This window comes from Trichoplusia ni, chromosome 17 (assembly GCF_003590095.1).
Source record: "Trichoplusia ni isolate ovarian cell line Hi5 chromosome 17, tn1, whole genome shotgun sequence".
NCBI lineage: Eukaryota > Metazoa > Arthropoda > Insecta > Lepidoptera > Noctuidae > Trichoplusia > Trichoplusia ni.
In genome coordinates this window covers 1,033,465-1,060,395 of record NC_039494.1, presented here as the reverse complement: position 1 = coordinate 1,060,395, position 26,931 = coordinate 1,033,465, and the positions used below count along the sequence as shown (strand labels likewise).

The following is a 26,931-nucleotide window of genomic DNA, read 5'->3' as shown; positions in this document are numbered from 1 at the left end:
GAACGCGAGTTGTCGTCAATGTTGTCAGTTGTTTTACTGACATAAATCATTTTACCAAGTTGATCCATATTCTTATTTTTTATTGATTCGATGTTTAATTGTCCTAACTGTCAAATTGTGTGTAGATTATCAAAATAAGTCGCTAGTAACCCGTAAACAATTCGTAACGTTTATGTTGAGTTTTTCCACGATATTGTATTTTAATTTTGTTTTATTTCTGGCAACATAAAAATGCGCGCGCTGCTAGAATGCGAAGTTTGTTTATCAATCAAATGAAGCGAAGGATCGTGTATGGTGGTGTCTGAATGTACGAGGGTTTCTTACGTAAATCGATTTCAGAATAATTTTATTCCAGTTTTTAAAGAATAATCGTAAGATATTGTGAATACTTAAATAGTAACCAAGTGGAGTGCTACTTTTTATTTGGGGTAAGTTGCAGTTTTAATTTTTTTTTGCGGTTAGCGTGTGGCTGTAATGATAATGAAATCAAAATAATTTTGTTTGTTTATGATTTGTGTGTAATTATTAGGATTTTGGTGTATATTGCATATGGAACGCATATAATTTTAATAACATTTTATGTCATAACTATAACGTATAAACAGATGAGTATTTAATTTCTAAGTAGGTTTGTTGGAATCGGGTGTAACTAGTACTATAAGATGACATTGAACAATATTTTGCTTATGTTTTTTTTTTATTTGAATATAATTACTATTCATTAACATTCCTAAGCAATGATAGAACATTTTTTTCGTATTTCATTCTCATTCTCTTAACTAAATACCAAGTTTTATTTGTAGAATTGCTGGTATTTCTTAAAGTAGATAATCAATTATCCATGAAAAGTAAGCAATTTGTGTGCTACATGTATATTGGAACTGCTTATATAAATAAATTTAATAGCTAATCTTACTTGCATAAAAAGTGAGTATGGATTTTAGCATTGCTACATTACGGGCCTAAAATTGAATTGATTAAATGTAGATTTTGTAGACAAAGCAAAGTTTACCTAATACGAAAACGGGTTGGTATATAACAAAAAGTTAAACATTTTCTCCTCAACCTCCATCCTCAACTTCAATAGGCAATTGCAAAAGCTTATCTTTTGCAAATGGTTATGCATCGAGTAGTATGCTCTTTAACTGTGTAGATATTATGTTCGATATACCATTCTCACATTTCTTACCCACGTTAATCATAGAGCAAAAAGGCTCGGGTTACTTAACTTGATTCGAACAGTACTTAAAGCTACGAAAGTAGATCATTGAAATGCATTAGGAAGGTAAGCAAACCTGAATAAGATGACATTCCCCTCTTACGTAAAAACATTCCCTTATCACAATTAATTCTATTAAAATAGATTATGTACACGTGCTATCTTCAAAGAAAACCAGTTATAATTAGCATTTGACCTGAACCTCGCTTGAATAATTTACAAACTCATTAATCCTCTCATTGAATGGACTCAATTTTCCTTAGCATTGAAGAAACTGCGCAGTAGTAAAAACACCAGCGTATAGTATTGTAATCAATAACCTACTTACTACTAAAAAATCCCTCGTAAGTAGTCGTGAGTGTAGCACTCACTAATCCTGTTTAAATCATTGTTTACTCGGCCCTGCTCAAAATCAAACCAATTTTAAGCCAGTTATGTAAGATATAAGATATTGTGGTTAGTACGTCGTGGTGGTTCAGTTCGTAGATAGTTGCGTAGTAGGGCAGGTACGTTAATCCTGTTAGGTGGCCGTGACACGTTGCCCGGCTTCTGTATTGAGGCATTTAGTCGTCGGTACTCGGCCCGCATCCGTCTCCGCAATGTGCGACGCCAGACCACGTAAAACTGCACCTGCCATACAAGAGAAACTCGCCATTTATGAAAACGGTATTCATATCATATCCATATCTCATCGTAGGCTCCCGATTAGGCCTGGCTTACAATTTACGATCGAAATTATCATAACCCTGTTTTGTCACTATGTCGATGCATTTACATTTGGGCAAGGTAGTGTTTCACCACGGCTAGTTGTCATTTAGCACACGTACAGTATAGTGCGCGGCCTAAACAAAAGCACATGTCCAGCGCTTTCACGGCACCTGGTTATGATATTTGACCACAGTGACATACTGCACTATTACCGGACATTTAAAACCTTTTGTTACGACTAAGCATTCATTTCATATCGTTTTCAATGCATATAGTACTAGTAATTGCACAATTGTTTCATATATAATCAAAATAACAAAGTTACGTCGCAGGAAAGCGTTAGCGTTGTGTGCTGATAACGGGATACAGTGTTCCTCTGTGGTCTTATCGCATCCAAATTGTGTTATTATTACGTTTTCATAGTCTTAGCGGCACAGCGTCATGATCCTTAGCTTTGTGCGTTGTCAGTCATACGAAGTACAACAGCTCTTTGTTGACACGTACATACCTCGCATGAATATGAACTAGAGATTAGACTCGCTTTAGACCACGAGCTTTCCGTAAATCCAACGAAGACGGAACTCATACTATTCACCAACAAACGCAAACTGCCAAGCCTAAAACTACCAAAACTATTCAACACCGAACTCTGTTTGACCAGTGACGTCAAATATCTGGGAGTGACCCTGGATAACAAACTGCTATGGAATAAACATGTAGAACAAAAACTCAACAAAGCCTGCATCACCTTTTGGCAATGTAAAAGACTAATGGGGAAAAGATGGGGCCTTTCACCCAAGATTACCCTGTGGTTGTACACAGCCGTAATAAGGCCAATCATCACATATGGAGCGGTAGTATGGTGGCCCAGGACCAAACTAACCACCGCCATGGATAAACTACAAGCTTCCAAAGGCTAGCATGCTGTGCTGTCACAGGATGCATGAGAACAACACCAACAGCGGCTCTGGAAGTGCTGCTTGGACTGCCACCGCTGGATCTCTTCATACAACAAGAGGCAGCGGTGGCTGCTACAAGACTACAACACTCGGGACTGTGGCGCGCACAATCTAGAGGTCATGGTGACATATGGCACAAAAGCCTTGAGTCCATACCAATGCTGAATGCACCATGTGACCGAATACCTAGGATGTATGTCTTCAACAAAGCATACACGATACAAACTACAGAAAACAAACAAGATTCCTCGGGAATACACGAGGTACGCGTCTACACAGATGGCTCAAAGACGGACTCAAGCACGGGCGCAGGAGTATTCTCAATGGACTTGAACATCAACATATCAATACCACTGGGTGCAGATAACTCGATCTTCCAGTGCGAGTGTGTAGCCATCACCCAGGCGGCCAGAGCTATAGAAAGAAGAGGGATCCAGGACCAAGCCATCAGGATTCTCTCCGATAGCATGGCGGTTCTGAAGGCACTGGACAACTACATCATCACAGCGTCGCTGATACAAGAGTGTCACCAAGCACTTGAGCGCATTGCTGCAAGCAACATGGTGACCCTGCAATGGATAAAAGGCCACAGCGGATCCCTAGGAAACGACGCTGCTGATCAGCTGGCAAGGAGGGGATCGGACACGCGGATCCTTGGCCCCCGGCCATACCTGCCTGTGCCCTTTGGCCAGTGCAGGTCATGGCTAAGGCGACAGACTACTAACAATCACAACGATCGCTGGGCTACAGTTAACGGCTGCAGACAGTCAAGGGAGGCGGTCCCTATCCGTTCACCGAAACTGTCTCGCAGCCTGATTGGGCTAAAGCGGGTCGACTTACGAATAGTGGTGGGCTCGCTGACCGGGCACATTCCACTCAATAAACACCTTTTCACCATCAATGTTACAGATAGTCCACTATGTAGAGGCTGTCTTCAACATGAAGAATCAGCGGCACACGTGCTCCTGGAGTGCACGGGGGTCGCGGAATGCCGGGCAGGGATCCTCGGTTCACCGAGCTCCGTCACAGAAGCCTGCGAACGTCCCAGGAGACTTCTGCGCTTCTGGAGGGAGTTGGGATGGCTGGACTGACAGCCTCCCAAAGACACCTGACGCACAATGGGCCGACTTAGAGCCTACGTGCGGAAAAAGGAGCCCATCACCAAGTAGACTCGCTTTGATAACTACCGTCAGAAGGTGACCGACTGGGTACTTAATCCTTCTAGCCGTACCGTATATTCAAGGAACACGTGTACAAGAGTCGAATATAATGATGTATCGTACATTTCCATAAGAGCAAAAGACTCCATGACCATAACATATGTAAAACGTTGTTTCGTTTATAATGATGTCATAGAACGAAAACATAACGTCAAACAATTAGACACTGATTACCGTAGTGTATAAAAGATATTTGAATTACAAAGATAATAAACTTGTTTGTTAAGGAATTATTTGTTGTATAAAATAATTAGAACAAAAATATGTAGTAATTCAAAATATTTTGCGTTATAATTTTATCTTGACAAAACACGCGAGTCTAACAATAACATCCATAAAAAAATCGTATGTTGGTGTTGTGGTCGCGATATGGAATGCGGACAGTACGATCACAGTTAGATTTTTGTGCATCGCATTTTAAAATAGGTGAGTGTTCTGTGGGCGGTGGCATTATAATTACGTATGCAGTAGGCGCGCGACATTTGGCACGGGTATAGGATAAAAGGGATAGAAAATCCTGGATAAGGCACCAACGCCATGGGTGGCGCCGTAAGTCCGCACTCCGCAGGGGCTACCAACAATAGATACATATAGAATACGAAGCAACATTTGATAGGTAGACTATGGGTTCATCAAATACCCTTCTTACTTGCTTCTAAAATTATTACTGTCATTATAGCATTTGGCACCTGTACATCATTCATTTATTCATACAAAAATCAAGTTGTTTAAAAGGCCAAAAGATAGCAATGTTAACCTATTTTAATAAATTAAATTTTCAATTTATTCCGATTTTAATACATAAATCGAATAATCGAATCTTTGACATTTGGTTATACTTTAATTAATGTCACTATGGCCATTCACATGTATAATGTATATTAGGCATTTATATGATAATGACTTGGATGACATTTTTACATCGTCTAAAGGGACACGCAGTTCTCAAATCCATTCTAAATAATGTTTCTTTTCTAACTGATCACAAAATGTGGTAGAAAAACATTTAATAGTTAGTTATACGATAAACTGAAATCAAGCACATACCTAGTTAGTCAGCCTTATGCTATGAAATCATGATTCGTTACAAGATTTTTGTTTACTCTTTTTCTGCTTATTATATTATTTGACATTGAAGAAGTATATATACCTTCGGAAATATTTGTGTATGCTATTGTCCACACTTTATAAATACAAACAAACATGCCTTCACAAAGAAAAGTGCGAAATCAATAGACTATGAAACTGTTGTAGCAAACTGTTTTAAATCATGAGTCGTTGGTATAAACAAATATTATTTGAATTTATAATTTTATCAATTGCTTTCTAAGCACACAAATTATATAGTTCTTGTAAGTTACACGTATTTTACTGTTCTGCCTCGAGCTTCGGATATTTTGAAAATGAATTAACTTAGGACGCATTCATGTTCTATCAAATAAGTAAATTACGTAATGAAGTGATATTGTTTCTTCGACAAATATAATGATATCGCTTTTACGTGAAAAATAGCTGATATTAACCCCTTTTCTCAATTTCTTCTTGACTCCATACATATTGCGCAGTTGCAACAGCATTTATTTGTGTTTTTACTTATCAAAATTATACGTTACACATTAACGTATGTGATTATGTTCTTAACGAGACTGAGTTTCAGCGGAAGATAAAAAGTTTTTGACAAATATATCTTGCAATAACATTATTTTAACAATCAACAGTATTATAGACTCTATTGCCCTGCGTCTCCCTTGTTCTTTCATAAAATGTTTACTATTTTGTTGAGTTAATCGCAAGGTTTTAAGGTCTATTAGGAAAAGTAGAATTAGTGTAATTTAGATTTCAATGGCGTACAAAGAGTAATAGTATCTCTATCTTAAGTAAACCTTATTATTATATTTAAAATTTGATCTTTATTTCTAATCCATTGTCACTGACTGAGTAGATAAAAACATATTTGGAAGTTAACTATAGCGTATAAGTAAGTGGAGACAATATCCGCGAATAGTATCTTCGTAAGAAAGTGTTGGAATATCTTACGACAGTTACGACACGGCCATTACGCATTTGTCGTAATTTCTTACGAGAGCGGAGCGAACTGTTGGAGATAAACGCATTTTTCACTTTTATTTTTGCGTTACTTATGACGGAGTACTTATGTGCGAGTAACAACACGTTAACGATTCAAATGATATATGTGCAGATGTAACTGATAAGCAGTAGTACCTCGTCAGAGATACTGGATTTAATGTTGACATTCGGTTGTAAGACTACAGTTTGTCACTGACTAGTCGATCTATTGAAAGCGAAAGTGCAATCAAGTGCGGCGCTTGGCGTGCCGGTAACTCCAACTAGTGCAGCACACTAGCGATGCTTAAAAGGACAAAGGAAGTCCGACGATGCCTCTGTTCCATTGTAACAATAGAATCGCAGCCTTATAACAATGCCCCCGTCGCCGCTGTGATGTAACGTCTAAGGTCGGGTACGATAGATCTTAGATTTCGAATACCTAATCCTATTTCTTTCGGTATATTTATTGTAATGGAAATTGAAGAAATATCAAGAAAAATCTTGCGCGTCACAATGTAACATTATTTATAATATAATGTATATTTATTAACATGTTTATTACACAAGTACGTGCGTGGTTCACCTTCGTCAGCGTCATAATTTTTTGTCCTTACTTTAAAGTATTCACCTAAGCATTTTTTGTTCTAATTCATGAGTGGTTTTAATGATACTTAGCTTCAAGTGTGTATTCTGCTACGCTATCCTTGAGCACGTTTTTTGGCAGTTCGTTGCCACATAATATCTCAAGTCCCATTTCCTATGTCTTGAACAATGAATATTTAAAATATTTTATTTAATATTCATAAAAAATGAAGCGTTAAACTTATGCGCATATACGTCGTTGTGCATTATAGGATTGTATGTTGGGCGGGCGGGCAAGTAGGGCGAGACGCGAAAAGCTTCGTCTGCTACTAGGGGTCAACGCCCTTCGAGCCCTGCCCATGAACGCAATACCGAGGGATGCCCTCTACTACTGTTATCGATACTATTTACTTGCCAAAAACACGACTTTCTTATCAAGTTTTTTGGCTTTCATAGATTAGTAATTGATCGAGGAATTAAATTCAACCTTGTCAGATAACAAAAATATTTGTTGGCGACGTGAACTTTTATTTTATTGTTATTACATTTAATGATCTGATTGGTAGTTATATTGCATAATTACTACCTTGTTATTTGCGATAAAACAATGGTAAAATAGAACTATAGAAGTATAGTATTGCGTTTTTATAGTCGTTACTTATTGTGAACATCCAAGGAAAAGTATAATTCTTCCATATTATTCATGTTTCCTGGCTCCCCTAACATGACATTGGTACAAAGTAACAGCGAATGAATGGATTCAGTCACAGTTAGTTGCTTGTAGTTTCTGCAGTCTGGGATATAAAGCTAGTGATTTCAATGGTTGAATTCCTTATGTAGTCTATTATTATACTGTTCTTCAATGTGTCACTTTAATCTGCTGAGTGATTTGATTGATAGCATTTTTAGTTTTATGCTCAGTGATAAATCTCAGATTTCTTTTACAGTAAGTGCTTTCGTGTGGATTTGAAGGGCTAGATAAATAATATAAAGGGAGCGGTCAAGCTAGAAGGCACGATCTCAAACGACAGTACGTTCAAATTGATAACATTCTTATCATAACCGTCGTAGATTATTTTTCATGTTTACCCTTAACTTCGCATGGCAGCTTATGTTATCGGTGTGTTATTGTAGTTTACACTTCAAACGTGAAAATCCATTTTAAAGTTTAGTCTATAAATATTTTATTATAGGAGATCGCTACCGTATAGCGAGGCTACAGTAAAGTAGTCACTAATAGGGTTTTATTCCAAACAGAATTCCTATGATATTCCTATTATATCAAATTATTGAAATCCGCTTTAAAGAAAATGTGCCTATCTGATCTGAAAGAGCATATTAAGTGCGCCCATTTCAGCCATAGATAGTTCCTTGATGAATTTTCGTCGAAAATATTCTTTTGTCGATGGATTAGCTCACTGAAACCACGCATACTTCGTGAAACTATATTTGGCAGACTGAACCATTCGACGAAACTATTTATTATTGCTCCTGACAGCTGAATGTAGACAAGATCAATGAATGAATTACATACAGCGTATGTTGTTAATGAACGAACACACTCCAACTCCTAGTAGATGAATAGATTCGCATTAAAATACTTGTATATATTTACATGCTATTAACACGCCTGTGTTTAAAAAACTAGGTCAGAATGACCTTATTTTTTCTTAGTAGATAGGTGTTTTCAAGTATATTTGCTCTGTACAAAACACACCAATGAGATCAATATTTATCACGAGTACATTACCTTTATTTCCAAAAACTATATTGTCGTCGACTGTTTTAAATAATACATACCTAATCATCAAAAGTAGATGGTACTTTCTTTTCGAACATAAATTTGTGTGTTTAATCTAGTTGAATTATTTCAATTTTCTTTGGTGAATCAGGGTCAAATCTATTAGGTAATTTTTGAGTTCATGCTTAAACATGTAGATGGACTGCGTAATCTAAAGGAACGTTGTTGTAATTTTATTTTAAAGTGTAATTTTGAGATTAACGTGTCATGTAATTAAAAAGAATGAAACCGTTTAAATTTATCACAATGTATATTAAAATACCTGGCTACTAGTGATTTCATTAATTAATTGAGGGTCTACCACTCTGCCTCTCAAAGGAGTATTAGGCGTAGAGCGGTATCTTTGTTCCGCACCCGCAATTATATTACATACTTTAAGACGTGGCGGTAGACCCCCAGATACTGTAATGATATTGTGTTTTTTTGTTGCAGTGGTTTCTTTTTTTATGTTATGAACTGTGTTTGGGAGAGCACAGCCTCTTTTCCCGAAAGTTCTGTTTTTTTTTCGTTTCTGTCACTGAGTTTATTTCTCAAAAAGGTCAGTCAGTAAAAGTTCGTGCCGACATGTGTGGTATATCGGTTTTATTCTAATAAGTCTATAGTGTCCTTGCAATCAAACAAGGGGTCGTCCCCTAAATCTGTGTAACCCTTTCGTCGTCACACCCCTATCTGTTTAAAATGAACGTTAGCTAATCCCTAATGACAGGTTATCATTTGTAGATACAAAACAGGCTGTTGTGAAATAACACATAGTACTTAGTCGGGCAAAAACTGTAGGTACTTTGTTCCAGACACAAATCTTCTACGGCCTAAATTCAAAAGAAAGTTTACTAAAATAGTTAAGGAGGGCCACCTATTTCAACAACGAAGTTCTATTAGTTTTATTGGTGGTTATTAAGACTGCGCTGTGCATCTCCTTTGGTCGAATCACTTAACCTCTCCCATTAAGGCACACGGGAAAAATTTGTATTGTACATACTTACATAGTTATAACTGTCATCAACAATAATAACTGATTCGTGTGCGCCCGCATGAGGAAGTGGCTTATTGATCGTGTCACGGAGGGATCATTCGTTCGATGTTGATTGGTGTACGTCATCACAACAGTTAAGATATTTTAATGCTTCACATCGCTTACGTGTTGCCGCGTTGGTATTCCTATTTATATTAGACAAATGTAATCGACGAGGTAGTGTCTATTTTTAAACACCTTTATTGTACTGATTTGTTAGAACGATGCATAAAATTATTATGAAACGTTATGTCTAAAAGCTTTAATTTTCCGATTAACTTCGTTTGTATACTGTGTTGTTTTATACGGACGATTCGAGTTAAATATTTTTTCTTCGTGCTGCTACCATTTAATTGTTTCAGCACAACAACTAACCATAATAAACTATAGATTATAAACACCCCGCCCTACGAGCGCACGTGTCTCGGGAATAATTATCTGAAGCAATAACATCTTCCGTACCATTATTGCGGGCGAAAATAACCCTGCTACTTTATTGTCTGATAGTCACGCCTGTTTTATAATGATTACCCATATCGTAAACCAGATCATCCATTTATAAAGTTACGCAACAAAACGTGGTAGATGGAAGTCTGACCCCTTTCTGAAATAGTTTGAATTTTTGCCAAATCGATTTAGTAACTGTTCGCAATAACTTCCATCTTTTAACTCATCGTAGTTTGTAGTTAGTATTTTAGTTGTTTGTAATAAAGTTGTCTATTGGAATACCCGGATATAGGATCGTACAACTGATTTGGAGGGAACAGCCCTGAAGAAATACTTATTAAAGGTTTTTAGTCTGTTGAAGTTTCCATAATCTTTTTATTCGTTCAGAGATCAATACACGTTGGCGAGATATTCGTGTGTGTTGTTGTAAGTCACATGTTACGTTACCTACCTGCTGTTTCAACTGCGTTCGTACACCCGTTCTATTGACACAGTTTCAATGTGCCTTGTGCCTATATGGCCGTATACAGACAACATTCGTTAGATGGCAAGAGTGCGTCATGCCCATTATTAGAAACCCGTTTACAGTAATTATGATAAAGAAGATCGATAATAAAATTAAAAGGCTCTTAGTTAATGATGTCACGATTGTAACTTGGAAACATAACTGCAACTCTCTTACACGTTACCCAACTTAAATCTTTGTTAAGTTAGTTAACTAGTAACTAATTGATAAATTGGCTAAGGTGTTATATGATGTGGCATTTAAACGCATAAATATTGTACATTTCCTTATTTATAAGGTAATCATGTTAAGAAGTAACTTATTTTTGTTCCCGCGGATGTTTGTTACAACCAAAAATTACATAATTATTCATAACACCTAAGTAAACAGTGTATATAAATATGAAAATGTGTTGAAATATGGCAATCATGAACAAAGTACTGACTTGAAAAGATGAGAAGGTAGTGAAAAATGCCGAAACTGTATTTTGTGATATTTTGTTGCACGTTTGAGCGACTAAACTACTAGTTAACAGTAATTTAACTTCACTCGCCTCGGAAACGAGCCGAGGCAGGGTTGCAATTTAATTAATTAGCTTTGAAATTGTATCGTAATTGGTATAAATTTATGGTACTTGCATCGGGCGCGGCGCTAAGAAAATAATACTAATGCTACAATATTTTAAATCCCAAGTATTAAACAACATAGATCCTGCTTTGTTCAGCTTTATACGGCGGACAATTAATTACTGTTTGCCAAAGTGTAATCTGACCTTAAAGGCCGACCACAATATATTGTATTTATCCATCACGATTGATTCATGAATCATAAATGATTCATAACTGTGTATATACTACAGTAATGCGTTTTGTTAGACTATAATATAGTCGGATTATTTTTTATTCACGAGGGTCTCTAAACAAATTCGTCTATACAAAGGCATGAGAGCTTGCGTCACATGAAGATTTTTTCACGTTGATGTTTATCATATATCTGTATCAGATATGAGTTACTATTACGCAGACACAAACATACCTATGTATATCTCTTTTTGATATGCATGCAACAAATAATGGAGGATCTTCCTCAATGGTAGAACATATTCAGAATTATTTGAAGAAACGTGATCAAACTTTCATGAAGCATGGTTTAATAGTTCCTGTTTATCATAGTTGTCCGGAGACTATTGTTAGTTACATAATGTAATCCTGATAATGTAAAACGTAACTAGATACCGAAATAGATCGAAACCCAATATTTATTAAATGCTGGCTATGAAAGTAAGACCCACCACATATGTATGTAGTTATGTACATTGTATTCATTAACATATAACGTTTATTTGACTACATAGAGCACTTAAAAAACGTAATCAAATTGAAATTATTTTTGTTTTTCGAAACTTTTGTCTTTTAATCTAATCTAATAAATTATATGAATATTCCATATTTCTGTTGAAAATACGTATTTAAATTGAGTACATACATACATATAACCAAGAACGATGTTAAGTACAAAAAACCTGAGCTACGTAATTCCAAGACTTTGTCTAAAGTAATAAAAGGTATTTTATCTCGCAAAACCGGTTCCATTATACTGAAACTTCCTGAACTCTAGCCTTCAGCTAGCACACATTCTTACTCCTCCATTTATTAGTTTCCATCAGCTTAAGTTCTCGCAAATATCGTTTTATCTATTCAAAGCAGAATGAACAAGGCGTTGGTAGCCTTCAGACGCGGACTGACGTCAATTGTTTCAACAAATGAGTACTGAAACAACCTTGCAGCTTGGTATGGCTAGATGGAAGGCTAAAAATACCATACCTATAGGTCAGGGGTCAGTTAATGGAGTGCGAGCGACCTTTAGGGTGAATGATATTTATAACAAACCATTTGATTTAATTGTGTTGTAGCTGTCAACTTAGTATAACTCAGATTGTAAAAAAAACATTATCTTACAAATTTTGCATTCTTACTTATTACGTAATGTGTCTACAGCGTTATATAGGGCCGCAAATATTTAAACGTACAATGGCAAACTACGGAGCCTCTTTTATCTGTGGGCTCTAGGCACGTTAATCCTTCACGAATAGTTAAGTAATTTATCTAAGAATTAAGATAACGAATAGCTGGCTTAATACAGACTTTATACAAAGTCGTAATTTGTAAAAACGTCACCGCTTTTGGCGTGTTTTATAAACAACCTTGAAATATTCCTGTATAGCTTTGACCTTCACAGACGGTTCGGTTGGTTCGATACGGGGCTCCGACTTTGTACACAGTTGATATCCTTTTCAAGGGCACTCCCTGCGCGTGGCCTGTACGACGACGGTACCAAGGTGCTATACATAATATATATATGGTCTAACGTTCGACTTGAATTTAACTATCGCGGCCACTCTTACTTTACTTTATGGTAGTCATTACAGCCTACCTACAAATAGCCAATAACCAATCTAAAGCCAGTTTGTTTACGTTCAGATCGTGCAGCACCGCGGCTTGTGGCTGCTAAGATGTGTGTTGAAGTGAAAATACTTTTATTGCTGTAAATATTTACCTTCATCGCGTTCCAAGGAGGGTAGATATTTAGTTATTTCGTTGGTCGTACAGTAACTAACATCCGGGTCCACATCACTATGACATTTCCCGGATTATTGCGTTACGTTTCGTGTTAACGACTACTTACTTTATAATGGTAATGCAACACACTACTTAATGAGGTGTTAAATTATAACAAAGTGAAAGTACATTACCAAGCTCATTACTTTTTCTAAATAAATAGCCGTCGTAGTGTACACACGTGTGATCTAGACGATAAGATTTACAAAACTTAAATTATAAGCTGCGTATAATGATAAATACTAAAAGTTTACTTACACTATAAAAAGTTTGAAACAAAGTCGTTTTGATTACAAAATTATAAAAGATATGTAATGAATTCCCCTTGATTAAATAGCTCTACATTTTATGACACGGCTTTCTTTTTCCGTCTTCAACCAGAGAGCTGCTGCGTCTGGTCTAGCCAGATATTTAACTAGACATACCTACTGGGTGTAGTAAGCCGACTAGAACTAAACTTGTTCTACGTCTACACTGTTTGTTCCGACGCAATAAGGAAGTTGATAAAGTAAAACGCGCTAAATTGCCGCACATGTATATGAAACAAATTAAATTTCGTATAGAATTACATTGTTAATTACAGCAACGTTAGCACATCTTATTTCATATTATTTTTTTGTCTTTTAAATTATGTTTCTGATATATTTAACTCACTTTCTGCCATGGTCATCAAATAAATTGAATATAACGTAATAAATTGAGTTTATAAATTGGGAAATTCTTAACACAGTGAATACGTGTTACTCGATAGCGGTTATCTATAAGTGCCTAGCGTTTTTATTTATTGCTTCAATGTTTCCTTACACTGTTTCAACATACAATGATAAAAAAACTGTAATTATTATTGCATGATATTGCTGAAAAGTAACGATTTTTACAGAAATACAATTGGAGTTTGTTAAAAAACTGTTGAATAATTATGGTTACTATAAGGTACCTATTAGGGTTTTCTATTATTGGATTTTTACTATTGCGGTCACAATACATTTAATTTTTCATAGCAGGTCCGTGTTAAAAAGAGGATATTCTGAATTCGATAAGTCCGGAAGTCGACCTTAACATAGCAAACAATATTTTCAAAATGTGTTATATTGTATGCCTTAGTGATTTGATATAAGTCGACTAGTCTGATTACAAACACAATGGAAAAAAATATCGAATGCAGTTTTATAAATTGATATCTGTACTGATACGTTCAGTATCGGATAGCTACCATACTATTGTGTTGTAATAATGCAATGCTATCACAAAGTAATTGAAATGAGATTTTTTATCTACTTACTATCTCTGATTAGCACAATTTTGGGCTTTCCACACATTTTAAATTTAATGCTGACTGCAATATGGAAACACTCTAAATTAGATTAAGTTAATGACTATGTTTGTTGATTTTAGGTTCATTTTATATTACACTAGCTGTTGCCCGCGACTTCGTCCCCGTGGGTAGAAGATATAAGTTATGAGTTAGGTATACCTGCCCGGTTTTTTTTCACATTTTCCATTATATCTTAGCTCCTATTAGTCGCAGCGTGATGGTTCATAGCCTAAAGCCTTCCTCGATGAATGGTCTATTCAACACAAAAAGAATTTTTCAATTTGGACCAGTAGTTCCTGAGATTAGCGCGTTCAAACAAACAAACAAACAAACTCTACAGCTTTATATATTAGTATAGAAGTATAGATACGTAGTTAAGTACTATGTTTGTGCCGTGGAAGATGAGAGTATCATTTTCATTTATGTAATTTCACTGTGACATGGCTAAGTCACGGGTAAAGCCAACTGCCAGTGTTCTATTTTTGCTCTACATCTACTAGCTTCATGCAATTAAGTTTAATGTCTCCGAATGTTAACAATTAACGCTCGACATATTTAGTCGTTACAAAGATGTCAAATCTAGCGTCATTGTTATTTTGATAACATTTGTTTTATTTTTTTATGTTTGTAGGTACTGCGTTGTGTAAGAGTAACTTGTTCATCTCGATGAAAACATGTTAAACATTTATATGTATCCTTTCCACTTTGTTCTAAGGGAAAGCAGTACTGATAAAAGCAGTATTATGAAATTTACTTTAATTTACCCTAATAATACAAACTGGAAATATATTTTGTACAGGCAAAAATGATATACAATAGTGAAAAACCAATATCACTTATCTTACGCCACCTTCGAGGCCTTCTTTCGGTTAACTAAATAAAACCATAACAAATTAAAAAGTGCGTGACAAATGATTACACTTATAATTTACATTTTTCGTGGTGCTTTGTGTATATAGCTCAACTGCGGTTTCCGTTTGTCTAAAGTGCCTGAAATGAGGCCGTGGCGTGAGATAACGAGCAGGAACGAGTGCTGAAAGGTTTTAAAGAGTCGAGTTGGGATTGCGCCCCCGTAGAAAAATCATCATGTAATGCCTCTGTTATTTCCCCGGAAAGGAACTGGGAGCTGGGGCTCGGCACTCGGCGCTCTTATTAACCTGGAGTTCGGGGGATCGCAATCACGCTACAGAACGCATTCACATCAAACCAGGTCACTACCTTAGAACAATACGTTTGACTTATACCTCGGTTTTAGATTTTTAAGAAAAATCATTCAAGTTTTATCCTGTTCGTAGAATAAAACATAGGTGTAAATGAGTAATTGATTTCGAATCAAAATTTACTTAGCATCTACACTCGTACGTAATATGAATCATTTGAATGGTCATTAGGAATTTACACGTACTTTTTTAAACATTGAACAAGATAAGTAAACAAGCCTGTTGTTTAAAAATGTGCCAGTATGAGTTTGTATAATGTAGGTATGTATAATTTGTAAACATCATTGTCTCTATATTCACACACTATATTTTGATTAATCAGCCTATTCATAAGAAGAACGCGGCGGATATTAGACTTAAAATATAAATTAAACATTAGGTACCTATTTCTTCTAACAATGCTAAGAAGTTGTTATTTATCTTGGATTCTTTGGAACAGTAACTTAGCTCGTAGATTGTATGGTACAGCTCCCGAAATAATTCGAATTACATCTAGACTTGCGGTAGCGTGTCGAAGCCAAGTTGATGTAACATTTAATTTACTCACTTTGTACTCAGTACAATTTATACTACCCTAGTTTATACAATTTTTAAACATCGAACTCATTAAAAGCATCCATTCTATGAAATTTAAATAACAAGTGCGAGGTATATTTTAGAATTATATATTATGATGGCGTCTTATAGTGAATAAATTGACTCACAAGTTGAAGTGAATAACAGATTTTTAATCCTGATGTACCAAATTAACAAAACAGCACATAAGAAGAAAATTCGAATGGTCTTGGATTTGAAAATAAATATTTTACATATTCTCTACCTTGGAGCTACCGCCAGGGTTTCAAGCACTTGCCCATGATTAAATGACATGATTGTACAGGTTTATGAGTGTATTCCGATTATGACTATTTCAAAATCAATTTTCCGCTTGATTATTCAATTACAGAAATATAAAATTAAGAACATTAGTACACAATTTCTTAAAATCTTTTACGACACTACACACAGTTTCAGTGCTAATTTGTTTTTTAACACGTAAACGAGTAGTGACGAAGAAATCTAGATAGTTTTTTTTTAATTTGTAATAAATTAAACGGTATCATAAATATTTTATTTTTGTAATAGGAAACTGCAAATACGAGTACCTAGCATCCTGTAAAGTTTTAAGTAACCCTGAAATTGGTTAATTACATTTTAGTTATATTTCCTAACATTATAAATCATAATTAATTAGCTTAAAAAGGTTGTAGTTCTAACTATAAAAAAGTTATTTGGATAGTTATTACCTGTTACAAATATTTGAGTATTTTTCTGACGCAAAATCAAAGCCAGTCATCATAAATTCTCAGAATCATATCAAATAAATTCTTGTTTAGCCTTCGTGCTAACTGATTCATCGATAAAATTAAATAAACCATGTGTCTAAAATTGTATCTAGTGGCCAACAGACACACGTGTAGCAGGTTTTACGCAAACTCCCAAGTGCCTTTGTGTAATTATATTCGCGAAGTAACCTTTCAATGTGGATGCCGTATGCTAATATATTTTTTGCAAATCAAATGTTATGTTCTTGCATTAGTATGTTTAATATGTGATACTTGAATATGATGATATCATCAGTGATTCAGTACGCCAGTATCATGAAACCGTCTTCTGTTCTCTAATCTTGGCTAATTCGGAATGTTACAAAAACGACTTACAAGACCTATTGCTTAATATCACTGTGCCTAGCTAGATTTTTATGTCGTACATAAATTAGCTACACTATGAAGTTAATTGTACAGTTATAAAAATAATAAGGAGGACAAAGTAACTCTTACTTATCTAACTTAAACTTTCAAAGTATATTACGGGTTTAAAGAAAAGTAACTAGCTAACATCTTTGTATTTTATGACTGCTCACCTGTTACTTAACGGATACGTACGACAACATGATTCATCAGTTATGCTATGACTTTATATTTACCATTCATAGCATTGTTGGTTTGCGAGGCCCTCCGTCATTTGACACAGATTGCGTATTGCCATCTGGTTTGTGATGGAAATTTCGTATTTTGCAATCTGACTTCTGAGATGGCTTTAAGAGTTAAATGTACACCTGTCTGCAATGAATATGTACTGTATGTTAAACGGTGTGATGTTTTGTGCAGTGCTATCGGTAAGCGCGTTGAGCGCGGGCGGCGGCGTGGGCCTGGTCCCCACGCTGGTGTCTCAGGCAGCCCTGGGCGTGGAGGTGGACATGGTGCAGGACGGCGACGGTGCGGCTAGCGATGGACTCATCGCGCCGCGCCGCTTGCCCAACCCTTGTATGGAGAGCCCCCAGCGAATGGACTTGCACAGGGAGCTCCTCTTCAATCAAAGAATGTAAGTGATTTCATTCAAAGTTACTTCAGTGTTCACTTAGCTGAATTGGAGAACCAGTGGTTATTCAATATGAGCCGTCTCCTGATAGTCAATTAATTAGAGGGACCAAGGTAAAGCGTTTACTTAATCTTATTTTTCAAAGCAGTCTAGTTAAATAACTTAATCATTTATGAAGTCGCGTAAATTAAGTTCAAAGACTTAATTATGGAACACATTTACTTAAAAAGCTCAAGCTTGACTCGGTTTGTATATCGGATTTCTCAAACCTTTGTTCGCTTTTATAATAGAAAAGGCTCTCAAAAGCACTTTGTGGAAGCGACAAGTGTCTCTTCTGATAAGTATTAGGTATGCCACAGGCCAATGTTAGCCTAGTCATTCTTTACTTAAAATAATAGAAACCATATTTTTATTATATTTTCATCCATCTTAGTACTTACATTAATACTTTTAAAATTCATTTGATACATTGTTAACTTACATCAATAAAATCAATATTGTTCAAATACGTTAAGTAAAGCGTCTGGGGATTATTCGTGTGTCTATAAATACGAGCCCCGTTGTCAATGTTGATTTCGCTGTGGTCAAGTATTCGAATGGTTCGTATCGAGTTACAATTAATGACTGTACTGTTCAACTGACGTACTTATTTGGTTTTATTGATGTAATACTCGGCGTTGAAAATGATACCCGGTAACCTTGGTTAGAAGATAAGGTCTCTCCCTAAGTATCTTTGGGTTAGGCAAAATATATGTATTCATAACAAACAAGATTTTAAATGTGATTGTCTTTTTATCTACCACTAGCGTTAAGTCGATAATATAAATACCTAAACGACATACTATAAACAAAGACATAGATTACGCATACATATCTATGTACCAACTTGGTCCCATAATTTGAAGATATAATATGTAGTATATAAATTATAATTGTAGCCTAACATAATGTGAGATCAACATTTAATTATCAAATCCTATATTTTATTTATTCCAATTAAAATAGTCAAATTGCATTTAACCGTGAACGTGTACAATGCAAAAGCTTCAGGTAGCAATTGTATTCTTTAAAACTTGTTTGTTAACATTTCTGTGTGCATTTATTTTGCACATATTGTGTTTGCTCACAGTGAATGAGGCTGGTAAGCATTTAACATTAAAATAACGGGTGGTACAAGGAACGCCGTGAGGTTAGTTTTTGCTAAGTCTAAGTTTGGTGCGTCTTTAGCGCACAGGTGCATCGCATCCTGTCAAGTTGTACTCCCGCTATAATTATTGAACATCTGTCGCCTGTACCACGCTTTCGCATTGTACATGTTCGCTCACATCGATCCTTTACTTTTTTTATGGGACGATCTCGACCCACATGTACTTTTGTGCGTGCCCAACTAATGGAATGTTAAATGTTTAAATACAGTTCTAGGAATTTCATTGAATTTCTTGCGCTCGTCTCTAAAATCATAAATTAGAAACAGGGCCAGGGGAAAAAAATCCTTCTCTAGGAAAAAGTGAGCCTAAAATACTGCTTTATCCATATCTCCTTTGAATCATCGGTAATACCTATCAAACAAATCGCTACGGCAATATTGAATGCTAAATAGCTTCACAGATGTTTAGACCTGTTGATTCAGTCCATTTCCCCGTCAATGTGATTGTCGGAGCAGTCTCGTCCTGTTATTTCCGTGCTCGGCTCCGAGTGCCGCTTGACGGAAGGAAGTAATTCCCAGCTCGCTAACGGGAATCCTATGTGAAGGTACTCAATAAATATAATAATACCTTTATAAAACTTATTTTAAGTGTGTATAGTGTCGTGACGAAACCGTAGAAATAAAAGATTTTACTAAGAACCTACATATTTATCATCTTATCTAATTTGTTTCGCTTAACACTGTTAATTGATGAAATTCCTTACCGATAGCGATTTCTTAAACTTTATTAATACACATTAACAGCTGATTATAGCCTTACATCTACATAAGTTTAAATTTGATTAGCTATTACATTTTCAGTTATGGCAGAGTTCCCATGCAAATTTCGTCATTAGCGTCATCAAGAGTAGGTTCTTTAAAGTAGACAACGAGGCGATATTCTATGAAGCCGGCTGTAATTATCTAGGATTAAACCCTGCAGGCCTCGAGGTAACGCCTCAGCAACTTGATGAGCACTCGTCTCGGCTCAACTGTAAATTAATTCTAAATTATAATGCTCTAAATAACTTGGCGATTGCCTATGTGTTCAAATGATGCGCACATGCCAGTGCACACAGCATGTTGAATCTTATTTAGTTATCGTAAAATAAAAACCATAACTTGTGAACTGTAAATTTTAATTTAACTAAATGGTTTTGGCGTTTTGTAGGAGACAAACCAGGCAAATGCAATGCAGTAAGCATTCGATGTATTTCGACACAGATGTGCAACAAAACAAATAAGTATGCTGTAACATATGACGTCATAAGTACAAAATAGTTCACACATGCAGGTATTGTGCGTGGGAAATGAGCTAGGCAGCTGTCTAAGTAAAAAATAGGAGCTATTCAGAGTTAGATATTGTGCATTGTTTATTACTTTACTATGTAACGTAGTAGCACATTATCTTTTGAAATAGAATTCAAGGATGTTTCAACATTCTTGGCGTTAAAATGTGAGAAAGAATAGTTTTCAATAAATTTCGACATTTGCGTTCGGGCTTTCCCGAGTTCTTTACATCGAAATCTGTAAGATACGAAATTTCTATACTGCTTCAAGAACGTTAGGAGGAAAATTGAGTAATAAATAACGCGGAAGCATATTGAAGAATAATACGATTATGAAATATAAAACAGTACTTTTTTATCCTAATGGTTCAATAAGTCTATAGTTGATTGAACGCTATGCCTTATCTTTATAATCGTCTGTGGCCGATGTTCGCTTATCATGAATTTAACGTCATTTCGTCATAAAAAATGTTTCGCATACTGAATTCATTACCATATAAGGTAATGAATTCTGTATCATTGAACGTTTATGATAAGATTACACGACAACTCTACGTTATTTTTTTGTTGTTACAACGCTTACTGATAATACTCATGTGGTATTAGGACGCAAGAGACCTTGTATTAAAAATTTATGCTTTATTTGTATCTGTACAAATGTTTATTTTGTCTGTTTCAGAGGTAAAAATGTCCTAAATCAAAAGAGCGAGCTGGAAAAGGCCCTATCGAAACATAAAGAAAAGCAAATCATGAATCAAGTTAAGGAACACAGGGAGACTCCAGGTAATCGTCTTTTAAATAACGCTGTTAATCCTTTTATAATCGACTACTGCCTTTTGTGTCTTTGTAACCGAAATACTGAAAATGAAGCGACTTCACACCATTTTTCAGATGCCTTTTGGTAAAATTTAAACGCAATTAACAAACGCGAAACTTTTGTTAATAGCCTCGAGTTAGTATGATACTATACTCAACCGTAACCGTAATGTCTGCAACGAAGAGTGAGTAAGCCCAGTTTATCACAATGGTTTTGTGTTAGCGTCATGAATTGCGAGTAGCTCCTTGTGCCCTGGTTACAAATGCAAAGTTTTTCAAAACTTCTAGCTTGTTCCTATTCCGAGCCGTGTTAAACTATAATGAAAACGTTTGTCTCTGCATAAAAATGTTTACAGTGTTGTGTAACATAAACAAGATCAGTCCAAAATAGCTTGTTTATCAACAGCAGTTAGTTGCCCATTAGAAAGGTATGGTATTAGTAAACAAATAAGTAAACATTATTTCATAGAAGTTGTATTGAATGTAGGCAATTATGTCAGTCGGTCAGGATATAAAAGCGCTTAGCTGTACCTTCTTGTTACATCACGCTATTTGAGCGACAGTATTACCAACTTTGATATAACATTAGGTAACAAAATCATTAAACTGATAGAACAGTATGTACTGTATCCGGCGCCATATGGTTACGTAGTGTAATCATTGTAATCAAACTCTACCTGACTGATAGTCATTGGTACTATTATAACCTGTTGTGTAGTTTAGAGAACATGCTCGTAAATGTCGAATGATGTTTTAGGGTCTACACTTTTACTCTCAAATTGTCGGTCGAAGTTTAAATCCGAATTCCTCAAAACTCGTATGGCGTGTGGCTTTTTTTGCTCGCATATTTGGACGCGGGCTCTTTATCCGGTGCAGTTCGATATGAGCCCCGCAGGTGCACTCGGCGGCCGTTCACCCCTCAGACCAATATTGTGGACACATTCCTGGTAAAGCAAACAAAGTAACAGAATTCTCAATAGCATCCAGGTCTGCGACCGTGTATTTATAACAATTTTCTCTAATTGGTTTTGAGCGGATGTCGATGACCAAGGTTGGATGAAAGTGAAACTGCATCTGGTTATTTCCCGTCTGATCGATTGGTCGAGCGTGGGTGAAATTATTGCGATAGATAAAGGCTTGTAACTTCTGTGGTCATTTCCTTATTTATTCATTAGTTTAATGATTTCGCTAAATGACACGTTGATTTTCAAGTGTTTTAGTTATTAACACCGGAAATATTAATAAATGAGTAACCTGTGTATGTCAATAATACTTCTATTTCTCCTTTCGTTTCTGTGAAAAGTTATTAAATTATGGAAAACATGTAAAATGATCGTGCATGAATGTGATTGAGAATGCATTTCTTTGCAGTTTGCTTATGTCCTTTATGGACATACTTACTAAAATAGGTTTGATTTTGAGATGAGACTTGTTTCCGGACCCCTGTCTCACACATTGCTACTTTGTAACATTTTGATCCTAAAAAATCTAGACTAAATATATCTTTTATTTAATTTTTAAATCAAATTGAGATGATTTTTTAGATTATCCGAAATGCCCCTCTTTATTTTGAATACTGGCCTTTAATCTAAGCGGCCAGTCATCGATCGCAGTATGCACCACATTAACCAGAGATGCCCGGAGAGACTAAATTTTGTTGAGCTTTATTGCAGATTTTTTCATAAATTTATCTTATTATCATAACTTTATCCAAATTTTGCCATATCTTGTAAACCACTGGGTTAGGTCTGGACTAGAAGAGGTCCAGTTTTCATGCTTGGTGAAGTCAGTTTCACAGGCAGTCAACCAGTTTTGCTTACTTCTTCGTGCCTTATGAGCTACTTGAGCTAGTGCAATCCTGTTGGAATATCCATTGTCCATTTTTGAACATAGTTTGAGAAAGAGGTTCCACTATGTATGTTCGGAGAGTATTTTAGTATACTACGGCATGCAACTTATCATTTTTTTTTGTTGTAACATTCTTCATTGGTTTTTTTTCTGGCCAGTATACAAAAATGAAAACAAAGAGGTTTTGCTAGAACTTATGACCCGATTAGGTATAGTATCTTATTACAGATGCATATCTATTACGTAAAATATAATGAGTGTCCAATCCAAATAATCAGCAGGTGTATTAGACTAAATAACTTAGGGCACTTAAAACTGATTATTGTTTACAATAGTGGGCTAAGATGTGATGTTGTCTGTTGCAGAGCTGGAGCGTGCGATAGCGGAGCGCGCGCGGCGGCTGGAGGCGGCGGAGCAGGGCGCGGAGCTGGAGGCGGGCACCAACCCCACGCTGCAGCAGGTGCGCGCGCGCCTGCGACACGCCGCGCCGCCCGCGCCCGCCGCCTCCGCGCACTAGCACCAGCCGCGGCCGCCCGCGCCCGGACAAGCGACATCAACAGCACTAGCGCTAAGCTAAACGCGAACATGCATCGCATGTTATTTGCATACATTTGAGCGGCGCTAATGGTTGTCCAATTGCCTCTTGTTTACGGGCTCTGCCTCGCTATCTTCATATCGTAGGGCTTATGTTTCACGAGAACACTATCGTAGCTACCGGAGGCCTACCATCATCTGTTGTGTGATGTGAACAAAGCGTGGTGTTTTTGTAAAAGCGAGACGGCCCAGTACGCTGTACGCTGTAGCCATTTCTCTTCAGCAACAGATGAGAATAGAAATTTAAATTTATCACGCATCTATTACAACAGAGGTGTTTCGGTGAAATAGCCTTCATGCGTGGTCCTAATGGGTAATCAATCGGGCAAGCACAGAGAATACTTTAGGACTACTATCTCAACTACAAGCCTCTTTTAAGTGTTATAATTGGTCGAGCGATCAAACTAATGTTTGACGAGGGCTTAGCTGCCCATTAGGACGTCGCCTAACGGTCTCGCCACAAAACAATGTCCAACGTTACGCCCGCTTTTGTTAAATGAATTAAACCTAAATACTCCATGGAGGAAAAAGAGACTAACGTTAGACATCGCTTTGAGTAACAGTTAATAAACGTGTATCTAGGTACTTTACCTTGAAATGAAAATCTCATAACAAAAACCCTGAAGCTAAAAAGGCAATCTATAAGATTGAATAGTTATTTAATGTTGTGTCTTAACTTCTTATTATACATCAACATTGATATTTAGATGATAAATTAAGTAATATCAGAGAATTTTTAAATTAATATCAATTATTCGCACATCATGAGTGTTGTTTATGACTAGCGCCATCTATCTGCATTAGTATGTAACTTTTACTAACAACGGCACATTAGTTCAGGGTGGGTTAGATTTATTGTACAGTGTCGTATGGGGGCACAATATTCAAGTGATACATTTCAAGGATTGTACATGGGTTTTGGTAATTGGAAGTGCACTGTAATTTTAAGCAATGATCGAATGTGCGTTGCTAACCATGTGAATACGCTTTAATTGCCAAAGCTTGTCTCAGTATAATAATCGGTTATGATTTTATGTAATAAGTCGAAGCGCTATGCTTTAAACTTTTTTTTCATCGAAAAAGGTCACTAAAAGTGTCACAAAATTGTTTTCAAAGTAGTGATTTATTTGTTAATGATGTATTGACCATGAATATTGTGTAAGGCAATGTCCATGGTCCTAATTTATAACAATATGTATGGAGATTCGCAGTTACTAACCACCTATGAGTAACTATTTATTCACATTATTGTTTAATTTACGAGTACGTAATATATCGAACAACTATATGACTGAGGAATCGACTGCGTGTGTTGTAATAATTATAATAAGGGTAAAGTCGACTTCAACCAAGAGATTACAAATATTTTTCTAAACTTTTTGACGTCACAAATCTTAATAATTCTTAGAACTCATTCGTAAGCATTTACTGTTCTTGTTGTACTCTATGACTTATCTTTCACTGTATTATTTAGAAATAACGGTCGAATTAATAATTGTAACAACTATTTTATGAAAATAATTATTATAGAGAGTAGATAGATGTTTGCAATTTACAGATGTATGGTTGGTAGAAATATTAAAATGTAATACATATTTTATTGTCAGAGTAGAAATCTTATGAAACTAGAGTCCTAATAAATATCTACGATCCACATTTACATGTTATAGTTAAATTAAACAGATATATTGACATACATAAAGAGCCTAATGATAATAATCGTGAATTTAATTAATAGCTTTATGGGCACCTAATTAAATAAATATCTAATTTTTTACAGAACCTTGCACCTTAACGGCCTTTCAATATTGTCTCCAATAAATAGTTGACCATTGTATTAGAATTTGAAGTGTTCATCAAAGTGATAGAAAGATATTTTTATATATTTGAGACGCCTGTGGGATAACCGCAGGTTTTCAAAGTTTAATAGATATTTGTAGTAGACCCCGAGAATACTTTTAACACTACACCTAGTTGATGTTTAACGTAATTTTATGAGTAATTCTACGTTGCTAAGATATGGCTATTTAAAAAACAAAATGCTTAGAATGTAGTGAATCAGTCGCCGTCTGCGTCAGTACTTGAATTTTGAAGCTTGCTATTTATATACATTTCGATGAATCTCTGAATTATTGTAAATCTGCTAATTTCATGAATTTGCAATGATCATGTAACAATCGAACATTCTCTTGTTTTTGCTTCCGTTATCGCCTTATTATTTGACTAATAATTATGTTCTCGAGTGTGCCTATTTATATAAAACTTGTTATTTAATTTCAGAGTAATTATTTATCGTTATAAGTTAGATTAAAAATAGGATGACGATTCTCACAAAGATACCAAAATTAAACATAAAAGTTAACTATCATTCCACTTGTTATTCTTTCACTTGGTATTATTTCTTATCAGAATTATTTCCTCTTCTGTTAAGATTATTGTTAAGTTATAGTAACTTAGTACAAAATGGCTCCTTCATGATATGAGGGCTAATTACAGGCTTTCGAAGCTGCATCGTGGCCATCTAAAGTGCGACATTTGACGAAAGTAGTATTTAAGTAACTCTTTGTAATGATAGTATAACATGAAACCTGTAAGAGAATTCAATGATTTGCATAGTCAAATAAAAATGTTTTAGCATATTTTATTGTTTCATTAAAAATTATAGGTATACCCAAGATAGCCTTTTCATATATAATTCAGTAATTTTTATACTAATTTAAATTGTTCTTCAAATTGTCGTTTTATTTAAAACGATTATCGTATCACAAAATAGTGTGAATGCTTCCCGCAGGTAGTAATGAATTACACTCGACAATTATAAAGCGTGTCTTCCTACAGTCATTTTTGACTTCACATAATGCGTTGTACCTACTTAACATATTCATACGTCACAACTAAGGTAGAGTTCACACTCAACACAGTGACTATCAATAATAGTAATGCTTAGTGTACTCAGTACTTATATCAGTTGTAAAGTTCATTTTTATACAGAGAAAATAAGAATTTACTCTAACTAGAAAAGTTACATAAAGCAGGTATTAACCTAGGTTCACAAACCTCAGCGAGGGGAAATTATGATTAGATAGTAGAAATCTTAAACAACGAGAGAATGTCAATAAAGTCTTCTATTTATGCTAAGTAATATAATTGGGAATTAATCGCGT

General features: G+C 35.6%; 1 protein-coding gene across 1 annotated transcript; it reads left to right on the top strand.

The window, feature by feature from the left end:
• The first annotated feature begins 249 nt into the window (after window positions 1-249).
• Window positions 250-26,406, top strand: LOC113502409 (actin-associated protein FAM107A). The gene is made up of 4 exons (XM_026883973.1): window positions 250-428; window positions 17,824-18,037; window positions 21,189-21,292; window positions 23,539-26,406. The coding sequence occupies exons 2-4, from the start codon at window positions 17,913-17,915 to the stop codon at window positions 23,688-23,690; spliced, it is 381 nt and encodes a 126-aa protein (XP_026739774.1). The 5' UTR covers window positions 250-428; window positions 17,824-17,912; the 3' UTR covers window positions 23,691-26,406.
• The last annotated feature ends 525 nt before the right edge of the window (window positions 26,407-26,931 follow it).